Below are 18710 nucleotides of genomic sequence, written 5' to 3'. Positions count from 1 at the left end.
TGCTGACACCTGAGCTAGCTCTGGAATTACCCTGCTTCTCAGCAGGGCTGTGTATATTGGGCCAGGCATAACACCACACAAATGCTATTGTACTGCTTTTGGTGCCTGCGCTAGCCCTCTCAGCCACCTTGGGTATCTTTGCATTGTACTGCATTGTGCTGTGTAGACACCTTCCATGACAAAGGCTTCCACCAAGCATACATGTGAGCCAGAAGCATATTGATATCCAAGAGAACTCAAGCAGCAGTGCTGACACTTAAGTTGGAGAATGAACAATGAAAGCATTCAGAGAACCTGTGCACTAACAGCAGCACAATTTGAGTCTACTACAGAGGAACAGCACATGAAAAATCAGATGGACAGTGGTAACAGTTGGGATGTGTTACATCTGCGGAACCAGTGTGTTCTTTCTGTAGCATTCAATCTATCTGAATTCCAGGTGGGAACATCCCTTGTCTTGCTAATAAGCGGACATATCTATTACCACAGAGTTAAGTAGGGCTGGAAGGGATCTCAAGAGGTCATTAAGGGAGACTTTATTTTCTTCAGATATACAGATACTTCCCTGGGTTTGACTGGTTCTTCCTCGACACCATCACGATGAGTGGAATTAAATTTGCAAATGATGAGAAGTAAGTAATGAATCTCTGCTGAATCTTCATTTTTCCACCTGCAGTGATTGGAGCTGGGAGGCCTTTTGATGACATGTTCATAAAGGAGACTGAATAAAGCTGGCATCAAGTGGGAATGTACACAGAAGTGCAATTGGTCCTCTTTTTTGCTGAAGTATTTGATACTTGTGAAGGGGCTTTGCAGAGTCTTGCTTGGCCTTGTGTGTGCCGTAGCTTCCAAAAATTTGGCTTGGTAGCTCTCAGGAAACCCCAGCACATGACAGGTGATATCATTTCTCTTAGTTGTTCCATGTTTTAAAATCCTAGGTGGGTGTTGACCCACAGGTCCTTATCTGAACAGGAAATAACTCATCTGACCAGCTAGTTAAAGACACTTGAAGCATAGGTGTGTGAGAAACTAAACAGGTGTATCTAGTGTAACATCTCTATTCTTCAAGGTGTTAAACAGCTGGGAAGACTTATTGACACAATTATTAACATAATTCATACTGTAGTTAATAAGTTTTCACACCTCTAAGCCTTCCATTTATGAATTGCGGAACACTTTGCAGGCATTAGGAAGTAAGCTTCCCCCATTTCAGTGAGACTGACACAAAGAAGTTAAATGTCTGGCTCAAGGTCATGCAAGAAATCTGTGGCAGGTCCCTGGATAGAATCCTGGTCTTATAAATCCTCATGCTTTGCCTGACTCACTAAGCTGTTCTGTCTCTGTCTGTAATAAGAACATTTCCTGTATGTTCATTCTCTTAACCAAAAACGTGCCGTATTACAATTTCACTTTGGGTAATGAGCGGCTCTGCTCACCAGCGTAATCAGCAAAAAAGATTCTCCAATGGTTACATTAACCAATTATTTTTGTGTATAGATCACATTAACTGGCATTATCACAATCTGAAATGCAGTTAATAAGTGGTGGGAATTGTTTCTAGTGAGTATATCCCTGAAAATCCCACATAATACAATTATAAAACTTGGCCATACATCTCACAAGCATCAGTTGCTTCCCTAGAAATGCTTTTTAAATTAGCATGTAGTAGAACAGAGCTTTGTCCAGTTAATATATGACAGGCACATTCTTTACAGTACTATTATTCCACATCCTATTTTTAAACTCTATAATAATTTATTGCACTCCATTTCCTTTCTTGATTTTGTCTGATATAATGAATAAGTCATGAATAAGTGACTCTTATCCATGATGAGATGCCTTTTAAGTGGGCTTGAGAGGGAGGACCTATGAAACAAAAGTGACTGATAAACACTCTGGCTCCATTTTCACTCAGAAGGTGCATATGTGTATTTAGCGAAGCCAACAGACTCGCAGTGATTGTTGCTTCATTCAGTGGAGCCAAGATTGTTTTTGAAGGGCCAGGAGAGCAGCCTCTTGATTATTTCTCAGTTTAAGAAGCTACAACATAGAACAGCTCCTCTTCAGACAGATAAAATAGACAGGCATGACCAGCATTCAGATAGCATTGGCTGTTTTATCAAAAATAAAACCAGAACTCTTAGCTCTGTTAACAGTTTATAAACTTCACTAGGATTAAAAAGAATTACATTGTCTTTTAATTCTTTTTACAGTGTAAAATACATTTCCTGTTCACTGCTCATCCTCCATGCTGAAGATGACCCTGTTGTACCATTTCATCTCGGAAAGAAGGTAGATTTCTCTTGTTGAAACTGACCTGCTTTAAGTTGGCGGCTTGATGGAAGGGATTTTTTGGCTTAAACAGTGACCTAAATGGATTATACAGCTCTGTGCAGAAAAGTCAGCAATTTGATATGAAGAACTGGTTGTTTTAATAATGCACCTTATAGACTAATCAAAGTAGATACTGAATATATACTCTGTGTGTGTGTGTGTGTACACAAACACACACACACACACACACACACACACACATTAATCTATAGGGTGCAAATCTACTCTGCCTTCTACTATACTTTAGACTAACATGGCTAACTACGTCTCTGTTATAATAACTGCAGAGGCACATAACAGTTAGCAGCACTGAAGGTATTGGATGTCATTTAATAATATAATCGTATCTATATATTGAAAATCTTCCAAGCTGTGGTGCTGGCTAAGAAAAAGTGAAGAAGAGTTTATTAGGCTTAAAAAATAATGGGGAAAAATAAGGGGAAAATAGCATTGTTATACTTAAGCAGGAGGGGGAACAAGGGCAAGAAGGAATACAGATGGACAAAGCACCTTAGTTTCCTGAACAAGTGTTCAGATGCCCCTGTGAAATTTTTGGTAGTCAGGCCAGTCCAGGCAGAATTTATAGAAATACAAATGTAATGGCAACAGTTCTTTGTCAAGATATCGGTCTATTCATTAGAGATGAAACTTGATTTGTGGTTATAGTTAATCCCATTGTCCCAGTGGTTTAAGTTTTTGCTGTCTGTGCTTGTCCATTGTGATGCTTATTAGTTAATAGGATTTTTTGCTGGGAGAGCTCTCTGCTCACATCATTCAGGGCTTTCTTCTGATCTTTTGAAAGCTCTTACATAATGGCTTACCTCTAGAAGCTGAGCTCTGATTTGCTGAGTGTAGAAATGGTCCTTCCAAGTGGATTTTTTGGTAGAGGGAAAATGTTATTGCAGCATCTACTGCAAGATGAAGGGAGAGAATCCAGAGGAGTGAGCAAAAGGGAGGCTCTGAGTGGCACAAAGAGGCAGGAGGTAGCAAGAGATCATAAAGTAAACAGCTGCATCCCTTGTGAACCTTCTCTCTCATCCCCCACCCCTCAATGGGAAGCTGCAGCAACACTTTTCCTCCACTAATATAAATTGTCATGTATACCGAATAAATGTAGAATCTGCTGGGGTGAAGCTGATTGCAGCAAGAAGCAGCTCTGCTTTCAGGCAACTAATGTTGCAGTGCATCTTCTGTGAATGTGGTGGTGAATCCTTTACCTGTTTGATGCTTATAACTCTCTGTAGCTTTACAACTTGGCTGCAACATCACAGAGCTTCCGGGACTACAAAGTGCAGTTCATTCCCTTCCACACAGACCTAGGCTACCGGCACAAGTACATCTACAGGAGTCCAGAGCTACCTCGAATACTGCGGTAATAATAATAAACAGGGGCACTCTGTCTGGCTTTGTTACTGGATCAGGGTTTCCACAGTGTGGGGAACCAACATGTTATCCTTTTTAGATGGAAGCTGCTGTATGTATGGTGCAGCCGTAAAAAATGGGTTGCAGAAATTTTCATTCCTCTAGAAAAAGCCATTGGAACATGTGGTTAGTTTTTCTTCTTCCTCTCTTCCCCCATCCGCTGAATGTACCTGAATCAAAACACTGCATGCTTCTATACAAGACGCTTTACTGCACAGTAGACTAATCTACTGCATAGTAAACCGTTACCATCTACACATGCGTGACATTTACTGCACAGTAAATTAGTCTATTGCACAGTTAGCTAGTACCTGTAAATACAGGTACTAGATTAACTGCGTGCTAGTTACTGTGCAGTAGCTCTCATGTAGACACTGATCGGGAGCAAATTTGCTCCTGGTCAGTCACACTAGCAGGGGGCCACAGGGTACAGGGGAGTTCTCTGTCCCTGGTCCTAGCACTGCTCAGCTCCTGGCTCCCCACAGGAGCTGAGAGCTGATCAGCGACAGGACAGGGTCGCTTTCTTCCCCCTCTCCCCCTCCCCCTATGTGGCTCCCATCTTCTCACAGGAGGTGGGAACCGAGCAGTGCCAGGACTAGGCAGCTCTCCGCTTCCCTGGTCAGCCGGGGGCTTGCCAGCAGCTGTCCTATTCATGGGGCAGCTGCCAGTCAGCTACCTGCTGGGTGAGAGCTCCCTGCCCAGCAGGGGCTGGCTGGGACCTTTCCCACTTCTAGGGCTGCTACCAGCAAGCCCCTTGGCTGGGCGGGGAAGCCTCACTAGGTATGCATCAAACCAGCAGCTGTGTTCCAATGTGCATGGGGCCGTGCATGTCAGGACCCCTTGTGATGTGTACCAAGAGACAGCTACTGCTGCAGCCAGCAGAGCATTCCTGGTCCCATGTGTATTAGGACTGGGCCCTCTGCCAGCCCCCTTGGCTAGCACCCCAGGAGAGTCTGGAGCTCCCCCTGGCTGCTGCACAGGGCCAGAGCAGGGCAGGAGCAGCCTTGTACCAGGCTGCTCCAGTAGGGAGCAGATCTGCTCCCAACAGGGTCCTTGTGTAGTATTTTACTGCGCAGTAAGCCTATATTGCATTAGTAGCATGTGTAGATGCACCCACTAAGTGGTAGAAATATTCCCAATAATACAAGGACTGAATTGGCACTCAGCAATCACAAAGTGATTTAGAACAATCCCTCAGAACCACAGCTCTCTCCCCAAAACATAGACACAGATGTGTTGAGAACAGCTCTAGCTGAGCTGAGTGCTGTGTGCGCTTACAGCATCTGTTTTTCTGTTGCCCTAATCCTCCTTAAGCATGTTGGTAAAATTGAGTCCAAGCAGTCTGGTAACCTGCTACTGACCTTCAACAGGAGTTGTGATATGAGCCCAGTTTAGAACAAGGGTTCCACATCCCCACCCTAGTGCACAGCCCATTGGCCTAGCCTTGCTCACAGGCCCCAGGAGAGCTTAAGTCAGTATTTCCAAACTTGCACCTACCTAGATGTTGATCTTTGAGCCTCCATTCAGGGTTTGTCTGCACAGCACGCTGCAGTGCTGTGCTCTGTGTTATAGCAGTGCTCTCTGCCCAAGGATAATACACCCTGCTTCGTAGCCGGGCTGATTTATGTAGGTGGAGAAGCACTTTTTCCAGAATCTGCTTCTAGTTCCCAAGCTCACTTGGCATCCTTGCACAGTGCTGCATTGTGTTCTGCACACATGCCTACTGGCTGATGTAAATAAGTCCGTCAGTTTCACAGCCTCTGAGCTCCTGTCATGGCTAGTGATGTTAATGAGACTGCCAGCACCCAGTTAACTCATCTGTCTGGATTAATCTAGACACCCAGGTTCAAATCCCCTTGATCCAGCCACCTGCATTGGGGATCAAGGCTTTAATCTGTGCTTTCCCAGACAGGTGGGGACCTTTCCCAGACAAAGAAGGATGCCTTCCCTTCCTTCAGCCTCCTGTACAGGAAACAGCTGGCTATAATATGGCTCCAGACAACCTGGGAATGGGAGGGGGAGCTAGCTAAATTGCTGAAACTTTGGCTGTGAGTGAAAAACTTCTATCACTATAGGAGCAGGCTAAGGTAGTACTAGATTTACTTGAATATCTAGGATGACCCCCAATAATTAGATTCTATATATGAAAAACTTAAAAACTTGTTATAATTTTCCAGGTATAGTATCTAATTATTGGAGATTTGCCTTGAATTTGTTCCCTTCCCACAGCTAGAGCAGGGAAAATAAATCTGGGAGGGTCAGGTAGCCTTGCACTCCCTTTCTCCCCACCCCCAACTTCTTTCAGCTGCAGCCTTTTTCCCACTTACTGTCAGACTCTGCTCTCCCTGAGTACATGGAAGTGAGAAACAAATTTGAAAACACTAACTTAGAAATAAACATACCTGTAGTTACTTGTATATAGGGAAATTACCACAGGTACCCACAGACATAGTTCATCCAGAATTGATGCAGTTTACCTCTTGAAACTGCTGCAAGTTTTAGCACAGGTGCTCCATAAACACACTTTTAATTAGTGCTTTTGTACTTACTGCCTGCTTCTTCTACATGAGATGCTACTGTACAGTAGCACTGGGGGGGCACTAAGCATGATGCAACACTACTGTGCAGTAGTAACAAGTTATTGCACAGTAGCTCATTGCTACTGTGCAGTAGCATCAGAAAAAAACATGCAGGGACACTACTGCACAGTAACGCTGCTTACTACGCAGTTATGCAAGTACTATATGACTGCGCAGTAACAACTACACAGTCTGCCACTTGTGTAGACACAGTCACTTACAGTTAGTACAAACTATGCATGGCATGAGTCCAAAGCTAAAAGGCTTATGGTTTACCATATACATTATTAGGCAGGGCCTCAGCAGAGACCACAGCATTTCAAGCCACAGTGACCCCATGGCTCAGCATGTGTGTGTACTCCAAATACCCCCCACAAATGATCCATGTTCCAATTAGCCCCTCACTCATGACTGGAACCAGGTGTTCTAGTCACAAGTCCTGGGATCCTCCAAATATTTATATGCAGATGAGGCTCAGAGCAACTTGGTTTAGCTTCACCTCATGGAGGGAAGAGCCACACTAATACGTGGCAGCCTGTGAGGGGACAACAGAGATTCTGGGTAAGCTGTTTGGGCCCCGTTTGGCAATGTTTGCTAGACATTTAAAGCTGGTAAAGAAAGAGGAATGATTGGAAATGGGAAAGAAAGGCACAGTTCAGATGTAGGAGTGAAGAGGAAAGCAAAATGTATGCAGTACAGTGGCTCACCATGACTTGAAAAAGAATCAGTGCTGAGGGAGACTGCATGCAATGGGCACTGTCATATATTTTCTTCAGATGATTTGCGCTGACTTATCCTTGTGGTAGGCTCCCATCAGCATTTTGGTCTTTTTGGCCAAGATTAAATGTAGCACTTTTGGCACCAAGGGAAGGGTGTCGGGGCTGGCCCTGGCTGTCTTGGTGCCAGCCTGGTATTGCTGTACCTACGGTCCTGGTGCCAGTTGCCTGTGGAGGGAACACCTGCCCATTTTTTTAAGGGCCACGCACACAGAAAAAATAAAGGTTCCTATCAGCATGTTTGTCCAATTGTTGGTTACATTTAATTTAACAAAGTCCCTCCAGAGGTGGTGCAATGACCTACCCTGGAAATCTTCAAGAGGATACTGGACAGTCACCTTGCTGGGGCCATCTGACCCCCAGTTGTCTTTCCTGTCTAGTGCAAGGGGGCTGGACCCCATGATCTTGTGAGGTCCCTTCCAGCCCCTTACAATCTATGAATCTATAATCAACTTCACAATTGTTTTTCATTACTGAGCACATGCTGCTTTTAGCATCAGTTTAATGATAGACGAGATATTTAATGAGGTTTCCTTGTATGCATATGTAAGGTGAGGGGCTTTTTTCCCCCATGTTGATGGGAGGGGACCTTGTCTTATATTTGAGTAAGTATGGTTAGTTACTATAACAGCTTATACTGCTATTATTTAATGCCAATGTAATTGTTATGTCTCCCTGCACCCACAGAGAAGCTGTGCATGCTACCAGCAGACACTACTACTTGAACTTGGACATTGGTTGCACCAGGGTGTGTGACCCACTGTGTTCCCTGGAACTGCAGACATCTGACCCTTCATAGTCTTGTGGTTAGACTGCATGTACCCTAAGATCCCTAGTATGACTGGGAGGTAGTTTGCAGTTCCAGTTGGACACTGCAGCCTAGCAGAGTTAGATCTGAGATTTCAAATGGTAGGGCTGTTGCCCTGTGTCCTGGTCTCTGTGGAAATGGTTGGGAGATTTGTATTTGGGATGGTTTATCACTGCTGGCATCTTGTTTTCTTTTCCAGGGAATTCCTGGGGAAATCTGACCATGGGCATCGTCACTGAAGACTGGCTGCTTGGTAGCACTAAAGCTTTCTTTTCTTTTTTGGGGGTCAGTCTGCCTTTCTTTCACCCCCTATGGAATTCCTATGGTAGTCCTGATGCGTACCCTCGGAAACCCAGATTCCCAGCATCAGCATTTGAGAAGGTAGAGGAAAGAAGAGAAATTAGTTAGCTTCTGTGTTAACATGGACAGAAAACGAATCCCATGCAGCAGTACCAAACAGTTAAAACTTGAGCACAACAGAGACTTACCAATACAGCATAGCTAACCCATGTAGACATTCCTAGAAATTGTGCATCAGGACCAATGGCCTTTTTTCAGTTTGTTTTTTGAACAGCAGTGGACTGAGATACCTACACAAGGGTGGCTGCCACCATCCCTCTATGCCACGCTAGTCTGGCTTGAGTTCCAGTGGTTTTCCTTTAGAAGAAGAAACACGTTTAGTACATTTTATTTTTCAAAGGTTATAATCAGAAAAATGCTGAGAATCCTGGGGAGAACTGGTATTTTATTGAAATCACTGTTAACTCTAAGAATTATAGAATCAGCATTGCAAAGGTGTCTGAATCATTGGTAGAAAAACCCAATTTTGAAAAAAACCAAGAGCAAAGTCAGCTGTATTTCCTGGGAATCCTTAGATCTTTCCTGCTTCTTTTCTGCCTCCTGAGCCCTGCCTTTGGAACATCTCTTCTCCTCTTATGTGCTTAATGTCCCCCTCCTTCCTAGGCATCTCTCTGAAGAGCCCCAGTCCTGATATATACTAGGCAGGTTTACTGCATGCTGTAGACTTTATTTTGCAGGCTTCTTCTTTGTCTGAGCTCCCCCCCTCTCTTAACAGTCCAGGTCGAGAACATGCCAGACTTTCTTAATGGTGGTGGTGGTGGTGGTGGTGACATGTCTTCCATTCTCCTGTGACATACAGAGACACAAGCACTTTCTTGGGCAGGAGGCAGTGATTCAGGCTCCTGCATGTTTTCTCCTCAGACACTCATGCATTTTGTAGCTCTTCTTAGCAGGCACAAAGAGCAAGGTGGCCTTTCTAGCTCCTTTAGGCAGTGCAAATCATGCATAGCTAAAAGCAAGCAGCAGTATATGGTTAGCCAGGAAAACCACCTCTGATCCGTGTTTTCCCTCCCAGCCTTTATTTCCTAGCCTGGCACAATGTCTCTCTCAGTTGTCCTGCTGGCACACAGCACACGTCATATATGTGTGTGGCTGTACACCACCTTGCCACTCCAGCCAGTGCAGCAATGGACTGGCACAGGGGGCTCTGGCTTCCCGGTGCCCTGCTTCACCATGTGGAGGTACCAACATAGTGATTCCACTTCGGGCTGAGCAGCACAAGACGCATGCTGCCTCAGCTCTGTGGCAAGAAGCTTGATGTCTCCTCCTTTCTGTTGCCCTCCCTAGCCTGCTGCACACACTGAGCTCAACAGGCAGCTTGTTTGCTCTTACCCTTGCTGCCCCCTTGAAGCCTGCCCCTTTCCCCCCGGGTCCTCAGCAGGATCCAAGCTCCTGCAGTCCCACCCTGGAGCAGAGTGGCTTGGGGGACAATGCCATGTACTGAATTTTGGGCCCTGTACCTGGGAAGGGGCTTTGCAGGGCTCCCAGACTTGTTCAGACTCATTCAAGCAACCTCATTCCATCAATTTACAATAGCGGGCTGAGTAGCTTTAGTTCCTAGTGTTCAGCAGTGAAATTTACAGCCTTAACACTAAAGGGGTCTGTTCACTAATGCAGTTGTGTACAGCATAACATAAACAGCCCAGCATGCATCCAAGTTATATCTACAGGCTCATAATTGTTACAAAGCAGACAGTAGCTTGTTCTTGTACTGCGACTTTCTGCTGTAGTGTGGTTATACTAAGATTTTTGCCCCATAATACTTAGGAGCTAACTGTACCACTTACAGTTTGTTTGATAATACACTTCTATTTATTGCACTGATAGAACAGGACACTGTTTGGCTCCTTATAAAACCAACTGTACATTCCGTCTAATGCTGCTGCTGTCATCTGACTTATGTTAAATTACAGACTTAAACAGAAATGTTGACTTTTCCCATGTGACAAAGATTAGATTCCAAAGCATGAACCAGTGTTGTTGTTTATTTCAACACCTACATTCCAGTTATTAGGCCAGTAATGTACTTTGACATTTAAATTGAAATGTCTATCTAAAAGTGTGTAGTTTTATTAAAATGATTGACTTCTGATCACTCCAGTTTGACCTGCCTGTCTTTCTTTTTTTTTGTCTTTTAAATCTCTGAAGACAGTGGTGAAGCATAATCCAGAAGTAAAATTTGATAGCCTGGGACCAACCAAGGGCCAGTTTCAAAGCAACATACATAGACATCACAGCACTCCTGAGCTTTGTCTGCATCCCATTTTGCTGCTTGACCTCTGATGATACATGATGCTTTGGTCAGTCTAACGAGAAGCAGCCATGGGGGGAGGCTTTGTCATGGTATCTCAGTGTGTGTACAGGGGTGGGGGGTACACAGCCTGTGTGGAAGGGAAGGATCCTGAAAACTTCTTTGTTACTGTAAGGGCCTCATCTCATGGGATGCTCAGTACATCGATTTACTTAGGCCCTATTGAGCATGGCTGTGCTGTAGTAAACATTAGAACATGTTCTGAGCAATTGCACAGTAATGCTTATTGTGATCTCTAAGGTAATATGTGACATGGTATGAAACCTCATGGAGCTGGTCCAAGACAGGTGCAGTGCCAGGGCGTGAATCAACACCCAGCAAGCTGTGTGGTATTATCTCTATGGAGTGGTTGGATGATAACTGTACATGCTACTTAGTACAAGCTAAAGATGTATACCTCCCCCGTAAAATCCTAACTTTGCTATGACACAATTGCACTTAGCACAGTACAGTGGCACTTAGAACGTTTTATTGCTGAACACGTGTATACTTTTATGGCCCCGTGTGCTAGACCTGGGGCATAGGGTAGTGCAGGGCCCAATCCCAGCATGCAGGATCAGGAGGGGTAGGGGTGGGATCCTGGGGCCCTGATCCCTGTGCATGGGACAGGCAGGGTGGCATGTAACCCTGGGCTACAGTCCCAGTGTGCGGGGCTAGGTGGGGGCTGTGTAGGGCCCCACAGCCCAATCTTGGCACACAGAGACCAGTGGGCTGGTGTGGGGCCTCAGGGCCCAATCTGGGTGTGCAGTGCTGGGCAGGGGCAGTGTGGGATCCTGGGGCATGGACCCTAGCACAGAGGGCCAGGTGGAGGCAGTGTTGTCCAGATTCAGGTTGAACTATGACCTACAGCGTGCCCCATGCCACTCAGTTGGCCTGCAGGGCCAAAAGGTTGAGTACCACTGGCCTAAAGTATATGTGTGTGGAAGTGGCTGAGAAGCAGGAACTGATGCTATTGAACTGTTGGGGGCATAACATGACACAACAGCCTGTAGCTGAACTGTGGCTGTACAGGAGCAGCTGAACCTAGGTTTGGGAAGGGGGCAGGTAGGATGGAATAACTCAAATAAGACAGGTGAAGCTAGCAGGCACCTGGGGGTATTTTTATCGCCACCTGGGGAAGTGAGTGTTTGTACATACCAGTTGCAGTTCTGTTAATTGGGTGGCTCAGTGACCCATGGTCTCGGGTGGATGTTCCACACCAACCCTGTTCTACATGGATTTCAGGCTTGCATGGCTGATTCTCACTCTGCTGGCTATAGTCCTGCCTCCAGAATATCTGGAGCTATTCCCTGGGACTGCTCTCTGCTTCTTCTGCCCAGAAGACAAACAGCTGTAAACCGTGTTCACCTCCTCCACATGGCAGTGTTGGGTAGGGTGCATCCTGCCTGTCGATAAGCCCTACATGCCCAGCCCAGAGTGGGATATTTTAGCAGCCAGAAGCTGAGTCTGTCCAGCCACAGCACTGCAGCGTGGGCACTGGACGTTAACACTGATGATGGAGGGAGGGCTAGGGGTGGGTGGCTTCCTCTAAGATGTGACTGCGAGTGGGGCTGAACACTGAAGGAAGGCAGGGGCTATGAGCTCTAGAGACTCAGCTGCAGCACCCAGACTCCAAATTTGAGAGAGTTAACATGAGTCCTGGTGGCTCAGAAGGAATGGCCAGATAAAGAACTCATTTGGTGTTGTGGGACATTGAAGGGACAGTTTGGGACACTTAGCTGTTTTCAGTTCAACTGCTCTTAGTCCCCTAGGCGCTCTCATGCCAGAGGATGCCCTCCCCACATGCCTCACCCAGTGTCCAAGACTTTTCTCAAGCAGTGCCCTTTGAGATGCACTTTCTATTTACTTCCCTGCCACACACCATGCTATGTCCCCCCATGCCCTTACCCTTACAGGAGCTCCAGGGGTGGTGATGGTAGTTGGGCCAAGGGAAAGGGACAGGTTCTGTAGCAGGCAAGCTGCCAACAAAGGGCTTCAAACTCAGGACTTACAGCTCTTGAGATGATGTCATTCAGTCCTGCCTGCCTGTTCAGGCTGTTTTAAGAGCTTTGCTGCTATGAGGCAAGGATCAATACCCCATCAAATTCCTAGCTCTGTACAGGAGGCCAGTCTCACCCAGGCTCGTAGGAAAACACAGCTATTGCTGGCAGGCCCAGGACTTTTTTGTATATATGGATGTGGCTTTCACAGGGAGGTGCAAGGAAAAAGCAGCATAGGATCATAGACAATTAGGGGTTCCATACACATGCAGGGAGTCTGCTCCAATGTGCTGGAAATCCAGTGCGTTGCAGCAGACCCGATTAATTTCTGTACTCCAGCAGACTGAATTAATGTGCTCCAGCAGAGTCTAGCATCATGTGCTGAATGGGGTGCTTTGAACGAAAGCTTGTTTGACTAACCTTAGTTCAAAGCACCCGGCTGCCATTTTTCAGTGTGGGGACACTGACACATGTGATGCTTGGGTTCTTTTAATTAGCATGGCTCACTAATTAAAGTCCCCCCACCCCCATGCTTCCTGGAGCACATGTAAAAATGCCCTTGGGGTTGGCAGGGACCTCAGGAGGTAGGATGGTCCAACCTTCTGCATGACTTGTGGCCCCACTGTTGAGCCATACAGATCAGATTCTGAGGCTTATGTCTGTGCAACTGGTGCCTCTGGCCCAGACCCTGATCTGGTTACTTGCCTGAGAGCCCAGGAACTGGAACACAAAAGGAGAGCATTCTGGTGGTTTTAATCAGTTTCTAATACACAGGAGAGTACAGTATACACAATACACTACACAGCCCCAGAGTTAATGTTGGAACACTAGTCCAGGGGTTGCAATAATGAATACATCTATTTGCACATCTGATTAGAGGCAGATAAGGAAGAGGCTGGGCTGTTGGAAGTTTGACACCTTCCTGGAAAATGGTCCTACTAGGTCTATGACCCAGGTGCCTGATGAAAGTACCATTGCCATCTGTATAGTTCAGATATCCCAGTTCAGGGAATGCAGGTGGTAAAATGGCAGTAGCAAGTCAACAGTCCAGCAAGTGCAAATCCAGATCAATTAAACACAGTGGGAGTAGATGAACATCTGCATGCAGCTGCAATACCACACACTGGGGATCAGACACAGGAGTGCAGACTCAAGGAATCTGACAGCATTAGGAAACTTACAAGTGAAATTACCTTGGGGTTGCTCTGGTTATTGGAAAAAGAGACTTGCAATTTTTTAAAATTCATCTTCTGACCAGAGTAAGCATGTTGTTGCCCCTGGGCAAATGGGAGGCTACCACTCTGCATCCATATGTGTATCCATGGGTGTAGCACCATGATTCATTAATCAAACCATTAAGTGAATGTGTACCAGACACTGCCTGATTAGTTTCCATGGCATTGATGCAGTAACAGCCAAATGGTTTCTTCCCAACAGCTCAGGACAACCAGCCCTGGTAACCCTAGGAATGTTGTGGGGGTGCAGTACTATAGCTAGGACCAGGGAAAAGCACGATTCAGGCAAGGGAGCCTCACATGTCAGTTGTATGTCTAGAAGATGTACGAATCCCCCCAGGGCCCTGCTCCAGGGTGCTGGGGTGTGCTGCGCAGATGGATGCTGGCTCTGGACAGGGTGACAGGCAGGAAGGTCTCTCATGCTGGCAAATTTAAAATTAGCAGTTTAAAATTATGGCCACAAGGGGGTGGGGGGGAGCCTGAATGAGCAGCTGACTTTAGCCAATTAGGATCAATGTGGACTAATATAGCATAAGTCACTAAAGTTGTCTGTGCATGAGAGGGACACAAAGCCTTGGGGCTTTCAGCATCCTGACCTAGGAGGCGGAGACTCTTCTTCTAGGTCCAGTTCATCTCCTCTGCCTTCCCCTCAGCCTCAGACAGGAAAGCTGAACACTTTTGTCACTGCGCGCTGCAGGGTTCAGGCTCCAGCTGTCCCCACCGTCAGCACACAAGTTATTTTTGCCTAGTGACTTGCAACTTCAAGCAAACTCTAGAGCTTCCGGAGCAGGGGAGGAAGGTGTCAGGAGGAAGGCAGTTACAAGCCATCTAACAGCCCCTTGCTCCTGTGCTGGGAAATTCAGCTGAGGACACTAGCTGCAGCTAGAGGTTCTGGCCTGGGCACATCCCACAAGCAGGCCCATCTGCCAGCACAGAAATAGGCACAATTCTGCCTCAGGATGCTCATGTGACCTTGTCCAGAGCTTAGCTGGAGCTGAGCAAGAGCCAGTCAGTTCCTCTCAGTGCCAGTGGAAAGGGCTAACCCTCACCCCTGGGCAAGGGTGTTGTTACTCTCCCACCTTGTCCAGAGCTGTAGCTGTAGCACTGACACAGCAGGCTTGGGTCTTGCAGAATGCCAATGCCCAGAGCTGTCCCATACTAGGACAAGCCCTGCTCCGGGAGTGACTACAGGTTCCTCTGGGCAGCCAGTAGGCACCAGAGCTTTCTGGGGGAAAATGTGCTACTCTGAAGGTGAGGAAAACCCAAGAACAGCAGCTCCACCTCCTCACAGAGGGGAAACGACTGAAACATACTGAGCAGCCTCAAGCAATGCTGGATGAGCAGACTGCAGAGCAGGGCCTGCCTTCCAGGGCCACAGCAGAGGGCACCGAGCCCAGCACTAGTCTACTTCGGTAACCAAGCTGGCCTCCGCTCCTCACGAACACTGCTGCTCAAGACAAAAGCTGTCAACATGAAGGCCGCCTCTTCAGCTGCCTCTTGTGGTTGAATGAGGGGGTCACGCGCAGGCACTGCTCTGTACCTGGGGACCCATGTTTTTTACAAAATGCCAAGTGAGATGGTCATAACAGCACAGCTGGGAACAAGCATCCCCCTCTGCCTTTGTCCCTAGTTCGTTAGTACCTTCCCGCCCCTGCAAGGGAGCAAAGCTCTGCATGTCCACACACTGGATCCCCAGAGGAGGCCAAAGAGCCGTGGCACTTGTGGCCGTGGTAGATGGCACACAGGGGCTGCTCCCTGTAGAATCCATGGGCTGTGCCTCTGCCCCGATCAGCCAAGGCCGCCAGGCTCATGACAAGTCACAGAACAGCACCTCCCTATTGAGCAGCCGGTGGCTACTCTCTGCTCGGTTGGGATCAGTCCATGGGGCCTCAGACACTTCACTGCTGGGAGCAGGGGTAGGGCTGCACTTTGCTTGAGCCTGGCACATGCCCCCTTTCACCACACCCCAAAACACACTGTTGGGCTAAACAACAGTGGAGCAGGAGAAAGGATGCTGTTCACGGTCATGGCTATTGGTCCTCCCACAAGGCTCCTAGCTGTAATACAAAGAGAAAGCCTAGCTCTTCCTCCTGGCTAGAGGGCTCTATCTCCTTTCCACCACAGCACCAAAATGAGACACCCCTTTGAGACACGAGAGCAGGACAGCTTCCTTGCCTGGGGAGCTGAGTCACGTGGCGTCAGAAACAGGCTGCACAGCTTAGGCAGTGCCACACCTTGGATGCTTTAGAGGGCAGGGCACGGGACCTGCCCATTGCCTCAAAATGGCTGGGGAGGCAGGTGCGTGGCCTGGCAACAGGAGGTTTCTGCATGCATCCCAGAGGATGGCACAGGAGGGAGGCTGAGGGGGAGGGGTGACTAAAGCTTCTTATTAAGCACTTGGTCTAATGTGGGGCATAGCCACAGGGCAACCAGCTGGCTGCCACCGTGTTCAGAGCAATGCACAGTGCATGCAGGTGGGTTAGCATGACATGATATCTGTGTCTGTCACTGGATTCCCTTCTGTGCATTCCATCAAGACTTTCCTCCAATTTCCCCCTGCAAGGAATCCTCCCAGCATCTCCCCCCATTCCTATGATAAAGCACCGTCCTCTATCTACGGAAAACACCATATTGGATAGATTTGAGCCTGGTGATGGGCAGTTAAATGCCTGTGATCTTATTTGTGCAAACCTGGAAACACCTGAGGCCTGAATAGCTTGCACACGCTATTCCCTGGGGAGGTTGGGGGGTGGGATCTTCAGAGCAGAAGGCTCCACCCCCCAGATCTCCCGAGCATACTCCGTGATGGTCCTGTCACTGGAGAACTTGCCAGAAGATGCAATGTTCTTGATCACTTTCTTGGTCCACTCCCTGGGGTTCTGTGAAGGAGAGGATAGGTCAACGTGTTACACCTTGGGCCCTGGTCATCAGCACCATCCAGCACGTGGCTTATAACATCCCAACAAGGCTCTCATGGGTCCCTCCCCTTCTGTTCTGGGCTGTGAGTACCAGCTTGGCACCCTCAGCATGGCCTCCTGGGGGTGGCTCCGACTGTGGCCCACATGGATTCTCTCAGGAAACAGCTCAGAGAGCTGTGGCCAGCAACTCTGAGCCAGTGGCTCATCAGCCATTATCTCTGTGAAAACCCAATTGTACTTACTCATGGCACAATTCCAGCCTCAGCACCTAGAGGCAGAAATGGGCTCAGAAGCATAATGTTATCAGAGCAGGGACAGGAAATGGCTGTTGGAGGGATGGGGACACAGATACAGAGCCACAGGCACTAAGCCAGCCACTGATGTATGTCATATATCTAGAGCTGTTGTAAGCTCATTAAAGAGACTGAAGTTACTCTTAAGTGCCCCATATTCTACTAGGCACCTGAATTACAGATATTACATGCAGTTGATAACATCCTGCCAGGATAGAGATGCTCTGGCGGTTGCCTATGAGCCAGCTCTCAAAGCCAGTCTGAAATAACCCAGAGGCAGGAGGGGGTATCCCTGAGGCTGAGGCCAGCCCCCACTCGCTAGCAGTGCAAGGTTAGTGAGGAGGCAGATGGGAGCCTCTGGAGACATTTCTCTGTGAAGAAATGATAATGCCAATGCTGTGATGCTGACAGAAATACTTTTGTCAGGAGGGCTGGTTCTGCCCCCTGAATTGGATGGGGCCCTGCAGAAGCAGAAACCAGGACTCTACACTTGCTGCCCTTATTTCTGAGCATGCAACTGTTTGCTCCACAACCTTACCATGTAGAGCTCATCAACCTGGCCCTGGCACTGGATGTAGGCTTCATAGTCAGCAAACACTTTAAACCTGAAACCCAAGCAGAGGAGAGAGAGTGGCTGAATTCAAGCTGCCATCTTTGCTCAGTGGCTCATGCCAACACACCACACAGAATCAGACACATGCAGGCCTGGCAGAGCCCTCAGGAGACCATCTAGTCCCACCCCTGCTTCAGCAGACCAGCCCTAATCTGAACCAGGCCAGCCAAATGTTCGCCTAACCTACTCTTAAGAACCTCCAGTGATGGGGACTCCACAGCCTCCCTAGCGAATCTGCCCCAGTGCCAAACCACCCTCCAAGTGGCAGTGTCCTTCCTAGTTCCCAACCTAAATCCCTCCTAGTTGCCATTTCAGCCTTTTCCTTTTTGTCCTGTCCCCATGGTGCAGGGATGGGACAAATGGTGTGGCAGGGCTTCCTAATAGGATGGAAAGCACTAGAGCAGTGGTTCCCAACCTTTTTTATACTGTGGACCAGCACGGGACACACCAAGCTGGCTGCCTCCCTCCCACTGCCCAGATTTAACCTCGCATGTGACTGCCAGCAGCAGAAGCTGCTCGCCCAGGTGGACAGCCAGGGGTCCAAGTGGGGAGCTCGTGCCATGACCTGGCAGCCAACCCTTTGCAGCCCAGTACTGGGTCACAGTCCGGTGGTTGGGAACCTCTGCACTAGAGTTGCCTCGGCTGTTCTCCAGTGTCAGAGGCTGTCCCAGGAACCAGAGCCTGGAAGAATGATACTGCTGTTCCACCCAGCGTGTGGCAAAGCCCAGTGCCTGGCTCCCATCCCTGTGGCTGGAAGGGGTCTGATCTGCCAGCCCAGGGAAGGGACAAAGGTGTCTCCACAGCTTGCTGCCATGGGTCCTGCAGAAGCCTCATCCATGTGTGAGGAAGAGCAGAAAGGCTCAGGAGCAGCTCGTATGGCCCAGACTCCTTTGCTCAGAGAACATCCTCTGCACACCCCATAAAGATATCTCTTGCCTCTAACAGAGAGGGGGCTGAAAAGGCCACACACCTTCCTCTACCACTCTGAGGTGCAGCCCTTTCCCCACCAACCAGCCTGGCTGGAAGGAGACCATTTATGCCAAGCCATAGATGCAGCAAGAACTCTGGAGGTCAGGGCCCGG

General features: G+C 47.9%; 2 protein-coding genes across 2 annotated transcripts in view; one reads left to right on the top strand and one right to left on the bottom strand.

Annotated features, from left to right (window-relative positions):
* The window catches only part of ABHD12 (abhydrolase domain containing 12, lysophospholipase), an 80523-nt gene extending 70149 nt beyond the window's left edge, over window positions 1-10374 (top strand). The window contains exons 10-13 of the mRNA XM_006259243.4: window positions 550-632; window positions 2214-2292; window positions 3579-3706; window positions 8119-10374. Of these exons, the coding sequence (XP_006259305.2) occupies window positions 550-632; window positions 2214-2292; window positions 3579-3706; window positions 8119-8158 (330 nt within the window). The 3' untranslated portion in view covers window positions 8159-10374. The remainder of the gene's footprint in view (window positions 1-549; window positions 633-2213; window positions 2293-3578; window positions 3707-8118) is intronic.
* A 2931-nt stretch (window positions 10375-13305) lies between these two features.
* The window catches only part of PYGB (glycogen phosphorylase B), a 40325-nt gene continuing 34920 nt past the window's right edge, over window positions 13306-18710 (bottom strand). Inside the window, exons 19-20 of the mRNA XM_006259242.4 lie at window positions 17554-17620; window positions 13306-16683 (exon numbers count right to left, since the gene is read on the bottom strand). Of these exons, the coding sequence (XP_006259304.1) occupies window positions 16531-16683; window positions 17554-17620 (220 nt within the window). The 3' untranslated portion in view covers window positions 13306-16530. The remainder of the gene's footprint in view (window positions 16684-17553; window positions 17621-18710) is intronic.

Source organism: Alligator mississippiensis, chromosome 1 (assembly GCF_030867095.1).
Source record: "Alligator mississippiensis isolate rAllMis1 chromosome 1, rAllMis1, whole genome shotgun sequence".
Taxonomy (NCBI): Eukaryota; Metazoa; Chordata; order Crocodylia; family Alligatoridae; genus Alligator; species Alligator mississippiensis.
The sequence above is the reverse complement of the archived record's forward strand: the minus strand, read 5'-3'. Positions and strand labels throughout refer to the sequence as shown.